Genomic DNA, 19,661 nt, shown 5'->3' with positions numbered 1-19,661 from the left:
ATTTGACAGAGACACAGCAAGAGAGGGAACTGTACAAGCAGGGGGAGTGGGAGAGGGAGAAGCAGGCTCCCTGCTGAGCAAGGACCCTGCCTGATGCGGTGCTCCATCTGAAGGCTATTTTAAATGGCAAAATCACAAACAAAAAGTCCAAAAATGTGAAAAATGTGGCATTAAGTAGACCGTGAAAAGGACAGTTGTTTACAGTGTGGGAGCTGTGAGGAGAAGGCAGAGCGTTGCCTTGTTCAACCTCAGCTGGGAATGTGTGTGTCGGCAGCTCAAGATTTTGTTGTTTTGTGCATGTCTGGGAATGACCCAGAAAGGGCCACCAGTATTGACTTTGGGGTTTTTTCCATATTTGCATTCAGAAACATAAAATCCACAAGTAAGGAGGATCAAAGTTCCAGTATCACAATCAGGACACCAACAGCGATAGTCAAGATACAGAACGTTTCATCCCAAGGGTAGCCACCCCCGCCCCCCCCGCTCCCCCCACCCGCCCCAGCCAACACCAGGTGCAGCCACTCCATTTTCTCTGCTCCCCCCCCTTCTGACCCCCTAGTGACCCCTGATCTGTTCTACATTTCTAGAATTTTGTCGCATTATATAAATGCAATCACATGACACGTAACTTTTGAGATACAATTGTATCATTCAATGGTTTTTGATGTACACAGAGTGTTGCTTCTGGAAATTTGATACAAATGGCGTCATACACTCTGTAGCTTCTGTGTCTTGCTTCTTTCACTGGATGAAATGTTTTCAAGGGTCGGCCTCGCTGTAGCATGGATCTGATCTGTTCATCTGTTGATGGATCTAAGCGCCTGACACGTATTTACCCATGCAAACCTCCCAACAGCTTTCTGAAGTAGGGACTGTTATTACTGCCCCCATTGGACAGATGAGTAAACTGAGACTCTCCCTAGAGGCTGTGTGGTGGGGGTGGGGCCCTAGCTGGGAAGATGGGATTCGAACTCAGGGCCTTTTGGCTTTAGTGGCCTCACTGTTGGTTGCGACTCTGAGCCATCCCACAGCATCAGAGTGAGTCAGCACCAAGGAGGTCACGGCATCACCTCCAGAGGTCGATAAGTCTGCGATTTTATGATTTTTTAATGGGTGAAGATCTGGTGATTCTCAGACTTGCCAAGGGACATTCAGCTGCACGATGGGACAATGGATATTTGCTTTGAAATATACACAGGTGTGCGCCATGGGTGGGGCACGAGGATACAGGGTCACCCAATAAGTAGATAAGGAAAATCAAGCAGCGACATATGGAATGAAGATGTTCAGTCTTTTGGCTCAGCCTCTCACACCGACTCGCCTGCAGCTCAAGGTGAAAGGATGGCCTGACCCCACACAGGGTTTGATCCCAGATCTGCCATTTCTTGGCTGTGACCCCCAGCTGAGCAACTTTACCTGTGGGAGTCTCATGGCCCTTGCTTGCCCCACAGCGGGGACACCATCCGGACCCCATCGGAGAACCTGGGCTAAGTGCAGTGAGAACTTAACAGATGGGAGCTGGATGGTCTTGCAGGGGTGAGGTTGCCTGTCTGTGCCTCCGTCTTCTCATCTGTAAAATGGGAGAGTCAGAGTCCTTACCTTTTAGAGCTGTGGAGAGGATTCATTTGTTCATTCATGGACTATTTCATGAGCATCTACTATGTATAATTATTGCAGAACTACTCTTTAAATTTTTTCCAAAGATTTTGTTTATTTATTTGACAGAGAGGGACACAGAGAGAGTGGGAACACAAGCAGGGGGAGTGGGAGAAGGAGAAGCAGGCTTCCTGCTGAGCAGGGAGTCTGATGTGGGGCTTGATCCCAGGACCTTGGGATCATGACCCAAGCTGAAGGCAGACGCTTAACTGAGCCACCCAGGTGCCCACCACAGCTACTCTTTAGACATGGGAATACAGCCTGGACCAAGGCAGTTCTCCTTGTGCTATGGAACTGACACTCTAGTAGCGACGTGATACACAAACACGTCAACTGGTGATAAATTGCACTGGAAAGAAATCAGGAACTAAAACAGATTCTGAGACAGATGGTGATATGATATATGAAGAGAAGGATAACTATCTTTTTTTCTTTTTAAGTAGGCTCCATTCCCAATGTGGGACTTGAACTCACAACTCTGAGACCAAGAGTTATGTGGTCTACCAACTAAGCCAGCCAGGAGCCCCAGAGACAACTATTTTCTATGGTGAGGTCAGGAGGTGACATCTGAGCAGAGATCTGAAAGAGGTGAGAGAATGAGCCACACAAATATCTGGGGGAAGATTGTCCTAGGCAGGCAGGGCCAGTGCAAAGGCCCTGAGAGGGGAAGAGGTGTCCTGAGTCCCCAGGAGGGATCCAAAGAGGGAAAAGACATCATGAACTTACTGTGAATGTATTCTGCCACATAAGAAACTTTCTGTTGGGGACTAAAATGGTAGCAGCAAGAAGGGGCTTGCAACAGCGAAGGGAGGAGATGATGGTGCTGGGACCAGGGTGGTAGCTGTAGGGGTCAGGCTTCTGATATATTCCGAAGGTTAAGCCAGCAGGATTTCCTGCTGGCTGGGATGGGGGATGCAAGAAGCAGAGATGAGTCATGAATCCCTTCGAAGTTTCCAGCTTGTGTGCCCGGAAGGATGGTGGTTTCCACGCTACTCAAGGAAACAGGCTTCTGGAAGCTCTTAGCATCTAGCTATACACCAGAAGCAGCTGGCCTGTGTTATGTCAATTAGGATGTTTTCAGCCAAGTGCAAGCATCAAGGAGAAGCAAAGGCAAGGCTGACCCACCCTAGCTAACCTTGACAAGACTCTGGCAGTTGTTGGGCATGGAGCCAGCCTTGTCTCCTGCCTCCTATTGAAGCCCTCTGGGCTGGGCCAATCTCTCCCTTCCTCATCAGAAAGAATTTCTTCCATCTTTACCTTGAACTCACTCTGAACCAGGTTAATGAAGTTCCCACACCCTTCTGCCAAGCCTATTTCGCTCACGTGGCTAGTAACTACAGATAGGCTACATCTCAGATGTTCCGCATATGGTGTGAGGTAGAGATCTCCCATCCCGTGTGCATAACCTACCTCCTTCCCCACCTTCCAGACCTTCTGGAGCCCTTTTCCCCTTCCTCTTCTGCCCACTGTTTCCATTCAGTTGTTTCATTCTTATTGATTCATAGGAGTTCTTTATATATTGTGGACCCGAATCCCTCTGTCATTTACCTGTGTTGCAAATACCTTCTCACAGCTTGTGGCTCATCTTTTCATTTCGCTTATAGCGTCTTTTGATGTCTAGAAGTTTTACTTTCAATGCAGTCTTTTCTAGATAGCCCAGTGGGGATAACCCACATCCTTCCCCCATGCTCTGAAAGGCAGCTTCTGTCTCCCAGGAAAGCTCCATGAATGTATGGGTCTGTTTTAGGCTGTCTGTTCTTCTCTGTTTATCTGCTTGTCTGATCTTATATAGATACTATGGTCCCTCGATGGGCTGAGGCTGAATAATGATGATCTTGATTTCTGGCTAGGCAAGGCTTCCGTACTCTTCCACAAAACGATCTTGCCTATTCTCATAGTTATGTTTTCCCAGATGTGTTAGTTTCCTGGGGCTGCTTTAAGAAAGGCCCACAGAGGGGCGCCTGGGTGGCTCAGCTGGTTAAGCAGCTGCCTCTTGGTTTTGGTTATCAAGGTCACGAGATGGAGCCCTGCTTCGGGCTCCTCAGCTTGGGACTCTCTCTCCCTGCTCTCCCCCTCCCCCCTGCTCTCTCACTCTCTCTCTAAAACAAATAAATACTAAAATCTTGAAGAAAGAGGAGGAGAAGGAGAAGAAGATGATGATCTAGGGGCACCTGGCCGGCTTGATCAGTAGAGCACGCCACTTTTGATCTCAGGATCGTGAGTTCAAGCCCCACGTTGGACAGAGAGCCTACTTAAAAAGAAAGAAATACAATTTAAAAAAAGAGAGAGATATCAAAAGATCTAGCCCTCAGGGCACCTGGGTGGCTCAATGGGTTAAAGCCTCTGCCTTCAGCTCACGTCATGATCCCAGGGTCCTGGAATCGAGCCCTACGTCTGGCTCTCTGCTCAGCAGGGAGCCTGCCTCCCCCTCTCTCTCTGCCTACTTGTGATCTCTGTCAAATAAATAAAATCTTAAAAAAATATATCTAACCCTTCTGGACCCATGTGTCCACGTGGCAACAGCTGGCCGAAGTGGAGAAGCGGCAGGTGGGCTCCACCTTCAAGGCTCTGCATCCCCCACCATGGTGGTGGTGGTGGGGAGGTTACCTGCCCTAGTGACAACTGCCCTTCTCCCTCTCAGCCAATGGTCTTGCCTCCCACATCACTGACAAGATGGAAGCCATCAGAGAAAAAAACCACTGTGAACTCTCATCACCTTCTGGACCCCCCACCTGCCTCAGTGCCCACCTACCCCAACTTCCGAGCTGAGCTGCGGTGCTCCTAGGAATGTGCTACTGCCTCCTGGTGGGCCCGGATTACCACCTCCCCAACACCCACGTTCCTGTGCCTTTAGGTGTCTCCTTGTCTATTGCATCATCCCATCCACATAAAACATGCTGGAACACTGTCCCTTTTCTTCCTTCTTTCCTCCCTCCCTCCCTTCCTCCCTCCCTCCCTTCCTTCCTTCCTTCCATTCTTTCTTTCAAGTGGGCTCCATGGTGCCTGGATGGCTCAGTTGGTTAGGTGACTGCTTTGGGCTCAGGTCATGATCCCAGGGTCCTGGGATAGAGCCCCACATCAGGCTCCCCTGCTCAGTGGGGAACCTGCTTCTCCCTCTTCCACTCCCCTGCTTGTGCTCTCTCTCTGTCAAATAAAGAAATAAAATCTTAAAATAAATAAATACATAAATACATAAATAAAGTGGGCTCCATGCCCAGCCAACCTGGGACTCAAACTCACGACCCTGAGATCAAGACCTGAGCTGAGATCAAGAGTCGGACGCTTCAGTGACTGAGCCACCCAGGCCCTTGTCCATTTTACAAACAATCCCCATCTCCCTGATCTCACATCCCCCTCCAGCTACTGCACTGTTCTCTCTTACAGCAACACTTCCTCCAAGGAGTTTCTAGGGGCTTGTGCCCTGATCCTCTCTCACAGGCTCTCCAGAAACCACTTCTGATGGGTCCGTGGAACGGACTCCACCCTCACCCCTCCACCGGCCCTGATCTGTCCCCCACTGACCCCGCTTTACCAAATCCAGTGGCCAAGTCTCTGCTCTTCTCGAATGTGATCACTCAGAAGCTTTTCTTTTCTTTCTGTTCCTCTTTTTTTTTTTTTTTTATTTATTTATTTGACAGAAAGATCACAAGGACAAGTTCAGACATATTGTACCGTGGTTCAATGCTCCATTCCTTTTTAATGGCTGAAGACCATTCCCTTGTGTGGCTATAGCATATCTTACTTGTCCATTCCTCGGTGTGGGGATGCCTGCATGGTCTCCACCTTTGGGCTGTTATGAATAATGCTGTTATGAATGTTCGCATACAAGATTTGGTGCAAGCATAAATGTTCATGTGTCTTGGGCTCCTGTAGAGATCACATCCATAAACGTTCTTTCTCCTGGGTAAACAGGTAGGAGTGGGATTGTTGAGTCATAAGGTCAGTGTAATGTTTAACTTTGAAGAACCTGGCTAACTGTATTCCAGAACAGCCAAACCATTTGGCCTTCCCACTAGAAACACCGAGCTCTGGATGCTCCAAGGGTTCACTGGTGTTTGGTATTTCTATTTTTTTTTTAAGATTTTATTTATTTATTTGACAGACAGAGATCACAAGTAGGCAGAGGGGCAGGCAGAGAGAGCGGAGGAAGCAGGCTCTCCGGGGAGCAGAGAGCCCAATGCGGGGCTCAATCCCAGGACCCTGAGACCACGACCTGAGCCGAAGGCAGAGGCCCAACCCACTGAGCCACCCAGGAGCCCCGGTATTTCTAAATAAGCCATCCCAGGGCTTGCTTTGGCAGTGCACATGCTAGAAGTGGAAGGATCCAGATTAGTGTGGCCCCTGTTCTGATGAGGGGGGAATAGTGATCTGAACAGCATCCTCCACCTGAGCCCTCTTTCCCCTTGATTCAATCACGATGCCCTGGATGCTTTTCCTTCTTTCTCACTGGCTGTTCCTTCTCTGTTAAGCATCAATTTCACCTCTTCCTCCCCCATGATCCATCGGCAAATCGCTTCTCTCCCTTCGTGTCTATCCCCCTGGGTGACCTCAGAGAGCTCCTGGCAATAAATATGGTCAATGCTGGGGTGACTTTCAAAAGTCCATCTCTGGCCCGGACGTCTCTCCTGAGCTCCAGACCCCCGTAACCATGGCCGCCTCAGTGGAGACCCAAGAGTGCCAACTTGGCAAATTCTTCCCACTGCCTCTGCACTCCTGGAAAAGGAGATTCTGGGGGTCCCAGATGCTCAGGCTGTCATATTGGGCAGCCTTGATTTCTCACCCAGCTGGTATCCAATTGTCAGCAGGACCTGATCCACCTTCAAAAGGTGCCCAAAGCTGCTCATGCCTCCTTCCTTCCGTTGTCTTGTCCCCCACCTTGGCCCATGCCAGTGTCCTCTTTAGCCTGGAATCTAGGAATCACCTCCTTGACTTCTTCTTCTTCTTCTTTTTTTTAAGATTTTATTTATTTATTTGACAGACAGAGATCACAAGTAGGCAGAGAGGCAGGCAGAGAGAGAGGAGGAAGCAGGCTCCCCGCTGAGGAGAGAACCTGATGCGGGCTTGATCCCAGGACCCTGGGATCATGACCTGAGCAGGAGGCAGAGGCTTTAACCCACTGAGCCACCCAGGAGCCCCCTGCCCTTGACTTCTTGAAAGCAGATTTAACAGCTCATCGTCCCTCCTTGGCACAGGGCATTCCAGTGCCACATGGATGGTATGATTCTGTTTCAGTGGAATGTCCAGAACAGGCAAATTCACAGAGACGGAAAGAAGATTGGCAGGTTGGTAATTTTCCTAGAGCTGGGACAAGGTGATGGAGGGATTGAGGGGTGAGAGCTAATGATATTGGTTTCTTTTTGGGATGATGAAAATATTCTAAAATTCACAGTGGTGACAGTAACACAAGCCCATGAGTATACTGAAGACTGCTGAATTGTGCATTCAAAGTGGGTGATTTGTGTGGTATGTGAGTTATATCTCAGTAAAGTTGTTACTGCCCTCCCCCCAGACTCGCCAAACTCCTTCCTGTGGCTCTCGTCTCACCCACAAAAAAACCAGTGTCCCCACCACAGCTTGTCAGGCTCACTGCCACCTGCTTCCTCTCTGCCCCACCACCCACAATTCCTCTATTTTTTCTTTTCTTTTTTTTTAAGATTGTATTTATTTATTTGACAAATAGAGATCACAAGTAGGCAGAGAGGCAGGCAGAGAGAGAGGGAGAAGCTGGCTCCCTGCAGAGCAGCAAGCCGGATGTGGGGCTCAATCCCAGGACTCTGGGATCATGACCTGGGCCAAAGGCAGAGGCTTTAATCCACTGAGCCACCCAGGCGCCCCTAATTCCTCTATTTTCTGAGCACATCACCTCCACTGCCTCTTTTGCCCACTCTGAATCCACCATGCTGTCCTATTTGCATGTTCTGCCTCAGGGCCTTTGCAGCTGCTATGCCTCTGCTTGGAACATTTGTCCCCTAAAATCTGCCATGGTTCATTCCCTTACCCCCCCCTTTTTTAAGATTTTATTTATTTATTTGACAGACAGAGATCACAAGCAGGTGGAGAGGCAGGTAGAGAGAGAGGAGGAAGCAGGCTCCCTGCTGAGCAGAGAGCCCAATTAGGGGCTTGATCCCAGGACCCTGGGATCATGACCTGAGCCGAAGGCAGAGGCTTTAACCCACTGAGCCACCCAGGCGCCCTCTCTTACCCCTTTTGCCCTCAGCTCAGGATCACCTCCTCCAGAGAGGCTTCCCTGACCAGCATCTAGAACAGCAGAGCCATCCCTGCCCCATTTTACTTGCCTCCACAACACTCCTGACTTTGTGACATACCCACTGTTGTCTTAATTAGGCATGGCCCCATCACCCTCAGGAGACCTATCCTGCTCATTTTGGTGCCCTCCCCACAGCTAAACAGTGATTGGCACATAGCAGGTGCCCAAGAAACATTTGCTGAAAGCACACAATGTCCCATGTGTCCTTCCCTCCCTGAGCCTCAGGCCCGGGTGTCCACAGGCCTCCTGATCGCCTTTCCTGGATGACCCGTGGTCTCTCAGACTCACTCTAGGGATTGAGGGTGGTGCCCTCCCAAAACAGGTCCAGACCTGGGGCCCGTGGAAATGACCCTATTTGGAAAATGGCTCTTTAGGGATGTAATTATGTTAAAGGACCTTGAGCTAAAATGGCACAGATTATGCTGGTGGGCCCTAAACCCAATGGCCAGTGTGCCTCCAAGAGAAAGGAAAGGGAGAGGTACAGGCCCAGAGTAAAGAGCCTGGGAAGAGGGCGGCAGAGATGGGGGTTGGTGTGTGGCCCCCACTCAGGGCATGTCAGGAGGGAAGAGGCAAGGAAAGATCCCCTCCAGTCCTGGGAGGGAGCCTGGCCCTCGTGATGCCTTGATTTCGGACTTCGGGCCCCCAGGATGGTGAGGGGCTCCATTTCTCATTTCACGCCGCCGGTTTTGTGGTCATGTGTCATGGCGGCTGCAGGTAACCCACTCGCCAGGTCCTGATAACTGCAGCACGTTCCCCTGACCCACTCCCATCCCCTCACCCAGCTGCGTATCTGGGTCTCGTCCTGTGCCTCCAACCCCAGGTGGCCAGTCGCCTGTCCCTGTTGGTTGAAGCTGTAACGGGTTGTAGCGGCAGGAGAAACAGACACGCTGCTGTGACAGCCGTATCTGTGGAGGCGTCCCCTCTGCAGGCCAGATTCCCACGTCTGAAATAATCATCAGTGTAACTAGCGCTCGCTGTCCCCTTTTGGGCCAAGCACACAGCAGGCACTTAATGTCTGTGGAGTGAATGTGTTCTGACTAACGCCAGGCACCTCCTAAACGTTCCTAGCATTATCTTCATGCTCCAGTGCACCCTGTGAGATCAAAACCGTTACCAACCCATTTTCAAGATGAAGACCGAGGCAAGAGGCCAGCCGTCCAGTCTGGGGGTTAAAAATAATGAAGCCCGGGCTTTGAACAGACCTGGCTTTTCACCATGCTAGCGACATGACTTTGGCAAGTCTTTTCCTCTTCCTGAACCTCAGTGATCTCACCTGGAAAGTGGGGCTCCTAACGGTCCTTTCCTTGGGATCTTGTGAGGGTTTGGGGAGCTAATGCTTGGGAACGCTTGGTGCCGTCAGGGGCTGGCAGGAGTGTTGTTATTTTAGTGGCCAATACCTAGGGTCTAAATCCGTCCCCCATTTCAGGCTCAGGGGCTCTCTAGGGGCAGCAGCAGGTTCGAGCACTCTTGGGTGGCTGGCCTTCCCCACGCCGAGGGGTGTTTGTCCACCAGCTGACAGACACCCCGATGGCAGGGCGTCCCGAGGGCCTGCAGCTCCTAGGTCCGACTGGCCAGCACTCAGAGACACAGGCCGGGCGGGACCACGGGTTTATTGGGGGCTCCACACACGCACTCACAGCGTCACACAACGGCACGGTTACTCGGTTCACACGAGTTGGCCTCCGCCCACAGCCGGGCCCAGAGGCAGTGGGGTGCAGTCCCCTCCGCAGTGGCCCAGGCCCAGCTGGGGCCTTCCTCCTGGCCTGGGGAGGGCAGGCGCTGGGCGGCCTCGGCCCGGAGAAGGGGGCGAGCAGGGAGCCGGGGCCGGGCCGGAGGGGCTGGCCACCCTCACTCCAGGGACTGGAGCATCAGCAACTGTTTCAGCACCTTCGTCTGGCTGGTCTCGCGGATCTCGCCGGCCAGGAACATCTCGTCCACGACTGTGTAAACCTGAGCGAAGGGAGAGTGTGGGGAGACCCCGGCATGAGAGAGGGGTACCCCCCACCCACAACTCCCACCCCTGCAACGGATGCAGGTCTGGACCCCGGAAACCCTGCCCTCCTGGCGCCCTCCTCTTCCCCAGGAAGCCCACCTTGTAGAAATTGAACACCAGATCCAGCTCACAGACATTGTGGAAGTACTCGTTTAAGACCTGGGGGAGAAGGCAGAGACGGTGAGAGCTGGGCAGAGGCAGACGCTCTGGATGGGGGCCAAGGTCACCATCCGAAAGAGATGGCAGAAGACCAGAAGAGGGACCAAGAGGAACTGAGGGAGGGGGAGGGAGAAGGAAGAGACAGTGGATGAAGACAGCCAGAGGCAGAAACAAGAACAAGGACGAGCAGATAGCAGCCGAGGAGGGCAGAAAAGACAGACCGGACAGAGGAGGAGAGACAAAGAGGCACCGTGTGCGCACAGGGAAGCTGCCCTTGGGGGGGAGGTGAGGGGGCTGGGCGGGGTTTGTGCATTCTGCAGGGAGACAAGGCATGTTCCTGGCACCCCTGGGCCCCGGGGAGCCCATCCGCACACCTCCACGAAGTTGTGGATGGCCTCCAGGTAGGCCAAGTTGTTGTCGTTGACGTCCACGCAGATGCAGAAGTAGAGGCCGGCGTAGCGTCGGTAAATGATCTTGAAGTTCCGGAACTGTGGGGCAGAGAGGCTGTCAGCAACGGGGCATGCCCAGGACCCAGCGGGCTGGGCAGGGTCCTTCACCCCACGTGTGGTCCCTGAGGCCCTGCTCTGTCTGGCCCTGTGTGGGGGACACAGTGGTGACTGACACAGGCCTGGCCCTCCCCTGCCGGGGCTTCCGGTCCAGTGGAGAGACAGTCATCCTCTGTCATCACTAGTGTGGACAGCTGACCCAGGAGGGCTTCCTGGAGGGGGGTTGGGGGGCATCCGGACTGAGACCTGGAGAAGGAATAGGAGTGCTCCAGGCTGAGGGAACAGCTTATGAGAAAAAGCCCGGAGCTGAGAGGGAGCTGGGCTGTTCCATGACACCCACCATGGCTCCCTGCTTGTCGCCTCTAGAGAAAGTCGAAGTCCTTAGTCAGGAACTAACATGCCATCAACGCACAGACGCCACCTGTGAGGCAGGCTCTGTGCAGAGCAGTGTGGTCACCGCCTGGAACCAAGATAGGCCCAGCCCGACTTCGAACTGAGCTGTAATACAAAACAACTATTTCTACACTAACGAACACACACACAACCCAGGAATAAATACATACGGACCAAGGACGCAGACTCTAACCTTATGCACGTGGGGAAGAAGATTAAGAGACAGACATACAAACAGGCACTCTGGTTTGCTAAGCACAGTGTCTTTGGCTCAAATGGGCCAAGTCCCCCACGCTGGGTCTAGGTGAGCGCGCGTTTTGTCGCCACCTGGTGGCAACGGCGAAAGTCAACATTAGTCCCTGATGTCTAGGCCTCTTTTTTTCTACCCCCAGCTCATTCTGTTAATTTCTGCACTTTGAGGATGTTTTCTGACATTACTGTAGTAATTCCCCCACATAACCCGTGGACTAATAAGCATGTATCAGGATGCAAACTCTACTTTTTTTTTGTTTAAGGCAGGCTCCACACTCAACATGGGGCTCGAACTCATGACCCTGAGATCAAGAATTGTGCACTCCACTGACAGAGCCAACAAGAAGCGCCTACTTTTTTTTTTTTTTTTTTAACTGATACAGACACACAATAAAATGTTTGAAGGTCCCTGCTCTGGAGGAGAGGGTTTAAGGCAGGCTGAGAGGACAGGAAAATTATCTGGAGATGCCACCACCGACCTTGACAATGTCACAGCTGACCTTGAGCAGCGCTCCATTTTTTTTTTTTTTTAAAGATTTTATTTATTTATTTGACAGACAGAGATCACAAGTAGGCTGAGAGACAGGCAGAGAGAGAGGAAGGGAAGCAGGCTCCCTGCTGAGCAAAGAGCCCGATGTGGGGCTCGATCCCACGACCCTGGGATCATGACCTGAGCCAAAGGCAGAAGCTTTAACCCACTGAGCCACCCAGTTGCCCCCCATTTTTTTTTAAACTTGAAATTCTCCCTCTCCCGCTATCACCCTCCCTGCTTGTCCCAACACCTTGGTTGTCAATTTGCGGGCTTCTCAGACCTTCCTGGCTTCTCTGGCTACATAGTCTCAGATAAGTCTCTTCCTGCAGGCTGGGGCAGGTCACCCTTCCGTCCCCCCACCTGCCATTGTGTCCATGTCCCCAGGCGTCACTGCCTGGGGATGGGTCGGTCTCTTCATTGGACTGTGAGTTGGGGCTGTCATCACTGTGTCCCCAGCAGGACCCTGCACAGGAAGGGGTCCACACCCTGATCCCCAGACTCTGTGGACGGGAGAACTTACATGGCAAAAGGGGACTGTGCAGGTGTGACTCAGCTAAGGATCTTGAGATGTGGGGGGGGACCCTGGATCTTCCAGATGGGCCCAGAGTAATCACAAGGGTCCCCATTAGGGAAAGAGGAAGACAGGAGAGTGCAGCTCAGAGAGAGAGGTTTCAAGAAGCAGGTGAAGGCAAGGAAACAGACGCTCCCCAGAGCCGGCAGAGGGAACCCGGCCCTGCTGACCCATTTCGGACACTTGCTCTCAAGAACCGTTTATGACGACGAATTCGTGTTGATCTGAGTCACTATGTTTGTCGTTATCAGTTAGCACAGCAATACAGGAGGTAGCAGGTACTAAGGGATGTGTACGAGTGAACAAATGAGAGGCAGAAAGTCTGGGTGGCCTAGGCCTTTCTCGCTGGCCACTCATCCTTCGGTTTTGCTCTCACAAGCCCTCTTCCAGGAAGCCTGCCCTGACCTCAGTCTTTTCTTTTCTTTTTTTTTTTTTTTAAGATTTTATTTATTTATTTGACAGAGATCACAAGTAAGCAGAGAGGCAGACAGAGAGGGGGGAAGCAGGCTCCCTGCCGAGCAGATAGCCCTGGGATCATGACCTGAGCTGAAGGCAGAGGCTTTAACCCATTGAGCCACCCAGGCGCCCCCTGACCTCAGTCTTGTAAGAGAGACATTATTTCGTGTCTCCTCCTCCTGACAGTCCCCAGTTCTCTCTTGTCCCCTGCAGCATTCCCTCTGCCGGGAAGCCCTCCTGGACCCTCAGGCTGAGTCAGGTGCCCTCCCCCCACCCCGCCACTCCATCCCAGCCCTACCCTCTCCGGGTCATCATGAATGAGTGATGGCCTGGCATTGCGAGGAACCTGAGATCTGCGTGTCAGGCCCCCATTGGACGTTCTCATCTAACCAGCTTGCCTCAATGACCCGCTCCTGGTCCCTCGGCACTCGGTGTAGGAGGCCACATGGCGCTGGTGCCAGGACACCCCAGGGCAGTGGGCCTGCTCACTCTGCCAGCTCACCCCTCCCAACCCTGCTCCCCACAAGGCCCCTCATTCCATCCTCCTCCTGGAAACCTCTTTCTTTCTTTCTTTCTTTCTTTTTAAGATTTTATTTATTTGATGACAGAGATCACAAGTAAGCAGAGAGAGAGCAGAGGAAGCAGGCTCCCTGCTGAGCAGAGAGCCCGATGCAGGGCTCGATCCCAGGACCCTGAGATCATGACCTGAGACAGAGGCAGAGGCTTAACCCACTGAGCCATCCCTGCTGGAAATCCTTTTCTCTGGGCTGTTGGGACCCCCCCCCCCCAGTCTGCTGGTTTTTCTCTACCTCCTCACATCCCACCTCTAGACATGGCTGCTCTTCTCTCCGTTGCTCCCCTCTGCCGATTGTCCCTCCCCTCGTGAGTCCCGCGGCCTTCCTTGTTCCCTGTGTACAGAATCTTCCACATCACGGCATCCCGCCCCCTCTCTGCACTCGGCCTCACTACCCCCTCTCGGCTTCTCAGCCGGGGTGTGAACAGATGCCTCACTCCTGGTCTTCATCCTCAGCTTGCTCTTCCCTAAATTGGCCCATGTCTTCCCTCTGCTCAAAAGACTCCCAAGGCTGCCACCTCACTCACAAGGACTCTGGTCCTCCCTGCAGCCCACGAGGCCCTCTGCCATCTGTCCCTGGTATCTCCTTGACTGTGTCAGCCCCCCTCTCTGGCTTACAGCACCTTAGCCATGCTGGCCTTCTTACTACTCCAGGAATGCCCCAGTATGTTCTCACCTCAGGACCTTTGCACTTGCTGTTCCCTAAGTCTGGGGTGCTCCTTCTCAGATATCCTCTCCTTCTGCTCTTCCAACTCCTTTAGGCCTTGGCTCCACTGTTACCTTTCGCAGACTTACTATAGAAATCACTCACACCTGCATACCAACCCCCCAGTGCACGCACCCCAGCCCCTCCATCTCCTGCAGCGGCTGCTTTTTCTCCCTGGCACCTCTCACCACCTACTAGACACTGTCTTTACTTTCAGTCTCCCTCCGACCAGAACATCAGCTCTCCCAGGGCAGGGACCCATGCCTAGAACAGTGCCTGCTATACAGCAGACACCCAACAAATGTGTGTTGGATTTATGGGACAACCAGCCCAGCTGATGCTATGTAAATTAAAGGCAGAGCCTTCTTGATTTAAAGGGACCAGAGAGGGGCAGCTGGGTGGCTCAGGCAGTTAAGCGTCTGCCTTCAGCTCAGGTCATGATCCTGGAGTCCTGGGATAGAGCCCCGAGTCCAACATCGGGGCTCCTGCTCAGCAGGGCGGCCGCTGCTCCCTCTGCCTGCAGCTCGCCCTGCCTGTGCTCTCCCTCTCTCTGACAAATAAATATAAAATCTTAAAAACAACAACAACAACAGATAAATAAATAAATAAAAGCATGTTGAGGGAATGGACATAGGAAGGAAAGAGGGTCTGAGGGGTTGCAGCGGTCAGAGGCCGGGCAGAGGAAAAAGGCAAGTGGGGACTGAGGGCAGGGCCTCACCTCCACAAAGTTGGTGTGTTTGGCATCTCGGACAGTGACCACGGCGTGCACCTCCTCGATCAGCTTCTGTTTCTCGTCATCATCGAACTGCATGTACCACTTGGCCAGGCGCGTCTTGCCCGCCCGGTTCTGGATGAGGATGAAGCGGATCTGGGGGTGAGGAGGAGGAAGAGGAAATGAGAGCAGCCAGGACAGGTGCTGGCCCACCCAACGGCCCTGCCCAGCCCCGCTGGGTAAGTAGGGTCCCCACCCTCCAGCTCTCGACTTCTCCGCCAAGCCTGAGGCCAGTCCAGCTGGCTGGCCACCTACTCCCGCCCCAGGTCCCGACACCCCAGGGGGATGACTGCTTCCACACGTCAACTCCCCTGTCAGCTCCAGGGCTCTGAGGCCGGGGCTCCACTATCCTCTGCTTGACCCTGGACAAAGGGTCCGCCCCCTTCAGGTCAGTTTCCCCACCAGCAAAATGAGTTCCCTTAGAGGATCCACCTCTAAGCAGACGCTTAAGACTGAGCCACCCAGGCATTCCCCTGGCAGGGTGTCGTGCAGGTTAAAATGTTTATAAACTTAATTCAGTAGCTGGCACACAGCAGGCGCTCAATAAATGTTTGAGTTTCACAGACGCCTGGCTGGCTCAGTCTGAGAAGCCTGTGAGTCTTGATCTCGGGGTGTGAGTTCGAGCCCTGTGTTTGGTGTAGAGATGACTTAAATAAATAAGTAAAAACTTAAAAAAAAAACTGTTTGAATTTCAGACTTCTTCCGTCTGAACCCCAGAGAGCCCCCTTTTTCCTCTTTTTACTTACCAATTCTTAAAAATTCACCTTTTGGAGATGTATACAGTTCAGTGGATTTTCATATACTCATACACTTGTGCAAAAATCACTACTAATTCCAGAATATTTTCATCACCCCACAAAGAAACCCCATCCATTAATAGCCACTCCCTTTCACCCCCAACCCCATCCCCTGGCAACCAATAATGTTTCTGTCTCCATGGCTATACCTGTTCTGGACATTTTCATATAAACAGAATCATGTAATACATGGCCTTTTGTATTTGGCTTCTTTCACTGGGCAACGTTTACTTTCTTTTTTTTTTTAACTTTTTTTTTTAATTAATTTATTTATTTTCAGAAAAAACAGTATTCATTATTTTTTCACCACACCCAGTGCTCCATGCAATCCGTGCCCTCTATAATACCCACCACCTGCTACCCCAACCTCCCACACCCCCACCACTTCAAACCCCTCAGATTGGTTTGCAGAGTCCATAGTCTCTCATGATTCACCTCCCCTTCCAATTTCCCCCAACTCCCTTCTCCTCTCTAACACCCCTTGTCCTCCATGATATTTGTTATGCTCCACAAATAAGTGAAACCATATGATAACTGACTCTCTCTGCTTGACTTATTTCACTTAACTTTTTTAAAAAAAATATTTTATTTATTTATTTGACAGAGGGAGATCACAAGTAGGCAGAGAGGCAGTTAGAGAGAGAGGAGGAAGCATGCTCCCCACCAACCAGAGAACCCGACACGGGGCTCGATCCCAGGACCCTGGGATCACAACCCGAGCAGAAGGCAGAGGCTTTAACCCACTGAGCCTCCCAGGCGCCCCTGGGCAACGTTTTCTAAGTTCAACCACATTGCAGCTCGTGTCTCTGCTTCCTTTCTTTCTATGGCAGAATTACGTTCCTCTGGATAGACCAGTTTTGTTTATCCATCCATCAGGAGACGAACGTTTGGGTCATTTCCCCTTTTTGGTGACTGTGAATAAGGCTGCTACAAATATTCATGTACAAGCTTCTACCTGGACATGTGTTTCCAGTTCTCCTGGCTACATACCTAGGAGAATTGCTGCGCCATACAGTAACGGTACGTCTAATTTTTTCAGCCACTGCTAAACGGTTTCCCAAAGCACCTGTCATTTCTCAAGAGATGTAACTGGTGCGACAAGATAAAAATAAGAGATGAAAGGTATCCGGATCGGTGCCTGGCTTAGATCACACGCTCCATGTTAGCTGTATCTATCAGCAGTGAGGGCTAGGAAATTTGTTTTTATGATTCTGAAAAGCCAGGTCAACCCTACAACTATGAACAGGGAACAAGTTAATGCCAGAAGTGCTTAGCACAGCGCCCATTACATCCTGATCGTTCCATACAATGCACTATGGTGACAGAGACACATTTGTCCAAGTGGCTAAGCACAGAGACTCTATGAGCCTGAATGGATCCTAGCACTCCTGGCTGTATGTCCTTGGGCAAGTCACTCAGCCTCTCTGGGCCTCAGTTTCTCCTTCTGCATAATGGACATAAGGAGAACACCTCCCTCATAAGACAGTCCCACGGGTTAATAAAATGTAAGGGGTGTATCACAGTGACTAGCATATGCTAAATGTCACAGAAGTATTCCTTCTTAGCGGTATTATAATTCACCATCATTTGACTTTAAGAAAAACAAGGCCGGGGGTGCCTGGGTGGCTCAGCTGGTTAAGCGTCTGCCTTTAGCTCAGGTCATGATCCTGGTGGAGTCCTGGGATTGAGCCCCTAATGGGGCTCCCTGCTCAGTGGGGGGTCTGCTTCCCCCTCCCCTCAATCCTGCTCTCTCTTTCAATAAATGAACAAAACCTGAAGAAGAAGAAGTAGTAGTAGTACTACTACTACTAGTAGAAGAAAACCAAGGCCCAAGTTCACCCAGTTAGGAAGCCTGTCTCTGGGCCTAGTTCTGTTTGAAACGGGCATGTGTTTACCCATTTAAAGAAAGCAAGGCTCAGAAAAAGGAAGTCTCGCAGCCACAAAGCATAACTGGAAGTCCAAAGGCTTTGCTCAGGACCCCCTTACCCTGGCTTACCCTCTGGGAGCCCCTACTTATTCCTGGAGTCCACTCTCTTTCCTAAGCCTCATTCTCCCATATTCTATCCCCCCTCCCCCAATCAATCAAGCAGGACAGGAACAGGATATTACACTCTCCTTCCAAGAACCCCTTCTGCTGAGCCATGGAAAACCACTTCCCACCAGGCCAGGGATCCTGGGTAGGAAGGGAAAGGGCACCGGCCTGGCAGGGGTGTGGTGAGTGGGGAGGGAGGACCCCCACCAGGATGCCACAACCTGGGGGCAGAGTCAGAGACATAAGGAGCATATGGAAGGAGACCCAAAAGGTTTGAGGGAGAGCCCTGCTTCTTACCAGCAAATTCCCTTGTAACACCTCTTTCTGTTTTTTCTCCCAGTTAGAATCTCTCCATCTCTGGGAATCTACCCTGAGAGGTCTCTTCCCTCCTGCGGCCTCACCCCTCTGATGTTCCCTCTGGATGCCTCCCAACCCTCCCTGTCTCCAAGGCACCTCCCCTCATGTTGTTCCCCTTAACTTCCAGTTTCTGGGTTTCAATCCCCTCTCTCATGCCTTAGAAGGCCTTTTACTTGGGATATCACTCCTCTGATGCCAAGGCCATCTCCCCTGTTCCAAAGGTCACATGTTGCCTTCAAGGACCCTGTTTGTGGGGGAGACTCCCTCCTTGTTCTGAAACCCACCACCATTCTTCTCTTTTTCCAGCTCCCTTCCAAGAATCCTTGCTTTTGGTCCAAAGACCCACCCTGGGCCAGGGGCGGGGGTGGGGGCAGATCCAAAGCCCAGTCCCTGCTCCAGAAACTCCATCCCATCTCTCCCACTTCCATGCTTGCTCCCTACCCAAGGCACCTCTTCTTGTAAAGACCTATTCCACTGCTTCCCATCTGTTTCAAATATCCACTCCCTACCTCCAAGCCTTCTCCCACTTTGCGGCACACTTCCCCTGATTCTAAAGCCCCATTCCCTATGGTAACCTACTTCCCCTCTGCAGTGCCCAGTCTCGACCCTTGAGATTCTCTTTCTCACCCGCAATACCCCGCCCGTTTCAACACACCCTCTGCCTTCGATGTCAGCTTCCGGCTTCTAAAGACCCCTTCTCTCCAGTCCCAGTGTCTCCCATTCTTCTCCAACTATCCTGCCAGACTCCAAGAGAGCCTGGCAGAAGAGCCTCTTCTCTTGAGACGCCTTTCTCTTGGGACGCCCCCTCCCCATTTCCAACTCCCCCCCCTCACCTCCGAGATCCCGCTTCTCGAGTTGCCTCCCCACTTCAACCCCCATCCTGTCAGTCATCTCCAATGTCTCCCTCCCGCACAGCCCTCTCCCCTCGGTACCCCGTCTCTAATGTCCCCTGGCTTCGAGGCCCCCGGTGCACTCCCGCGCCCGGAATCACCGTCCAGCTTCCCCCTTCCCGGGCCTCTGGTCGGCCCCAATCCTGAAAGCCCGCGCCCGGCCCAAACCATCGCACCACGGCAGGGGAAGCTTGTCAGTACCCGACCGAGCCTTCAGTACCTGCACGTGGGCCCACCCTCCGCCCAGCCCCCACGTGGGCGCGCCCCCCGTTACCATGGCGACCCCCGTCCGGACCCCAGCGGCCCCGGTCCCGCGGCTCCTGGGCAGCTCCTGCTCTCGCAGCAGTTAGTGGACCCAGGACTAGAGCGGACTTCCGGCAGAAGAACTCGCCCGCCCTCTCGCGCACAGGTCACTGGGAACTGTAGTCTCAAGAATGCGTTCGCTCCCCCGGGCTGCAAGCCTGGGAAAAGAGCCGGTCCCGTTTCCCAACCTGCCCCGCGACTGTCCTTTTCCCACCACACGGTACTGACCCTGAATGCATGCCGGGAGTTGGGGGTGAAAGTCTCTTCCCGAGGACTACAATTCACGACATGCGTGACAGCCAGCAACGGAGTGTTGCATTCTGGGAAATGTAGTTCCTCTAGACCTGCGTCCACCCGTACACCCCAATCCCGCCCCTCCATGCCGCTCCCCCGGCCCCCCTCCCATGCCGCCCCATCCTCCCAAGGCGAGAAGGGCATGCTGGA

The 19,661-nt window shown here is 52.4% G+C and overlaps 1 protein-coding gene across 1 annotated transcript; it reads right to left on the bottom strand.

The window, feature by feature from the left end:
• Nucleotides 1-9,518: 9,518 nt before the first annotated feature.
• Nucleotides 9,519-19,338, bottom strand: AP2S1 (adaptor related protein complex 2 subunit sigma 1). The gene is made up of 5 exons (XM_004767509.3): nt 19,189-19,338; nt 14,785-14,934; nt 10,451-10,564; nt 10,017-10,076; nt 9,519-9,874 (listed from the first exon to the last, which is right to left on the bottom strand). The coding sequence occupies exons 1-5, from the start codon at nt 19,189-19,191 to the stop codon at nt 9,773-9,775; spliced, it is 429 nt and encodes a 142-aa protein (XP_004767566.1). The 5' UTR covers nt 19,192-19,338; the 3' UTR covers nt 9,519-9,772.
• Nucleotides 19,339-19,661: the final 323 nt, after the last annotated feature.

Source organism: Mustela putorius, unplaced genomic scaffold, assembly GCF_011764305.1.
Source record: "Mustela putorius furo isolate JIRA1106 unplaced genomic scaffold, ASM1176430v1.1 tig00000196_pilon_pilon_pilon, whole genome shotgun sequence".
Lineage (NCBI taxonomy): Eukaryota > Metazoa > Chordata > Mammalia > Carnivora > Mustelidae > Mustela > Mustela putorius.
Note: the sequence above shows the minus strand (reverse complement) of the source record. Positions and strands in the feature narration are given on the sequence as shown.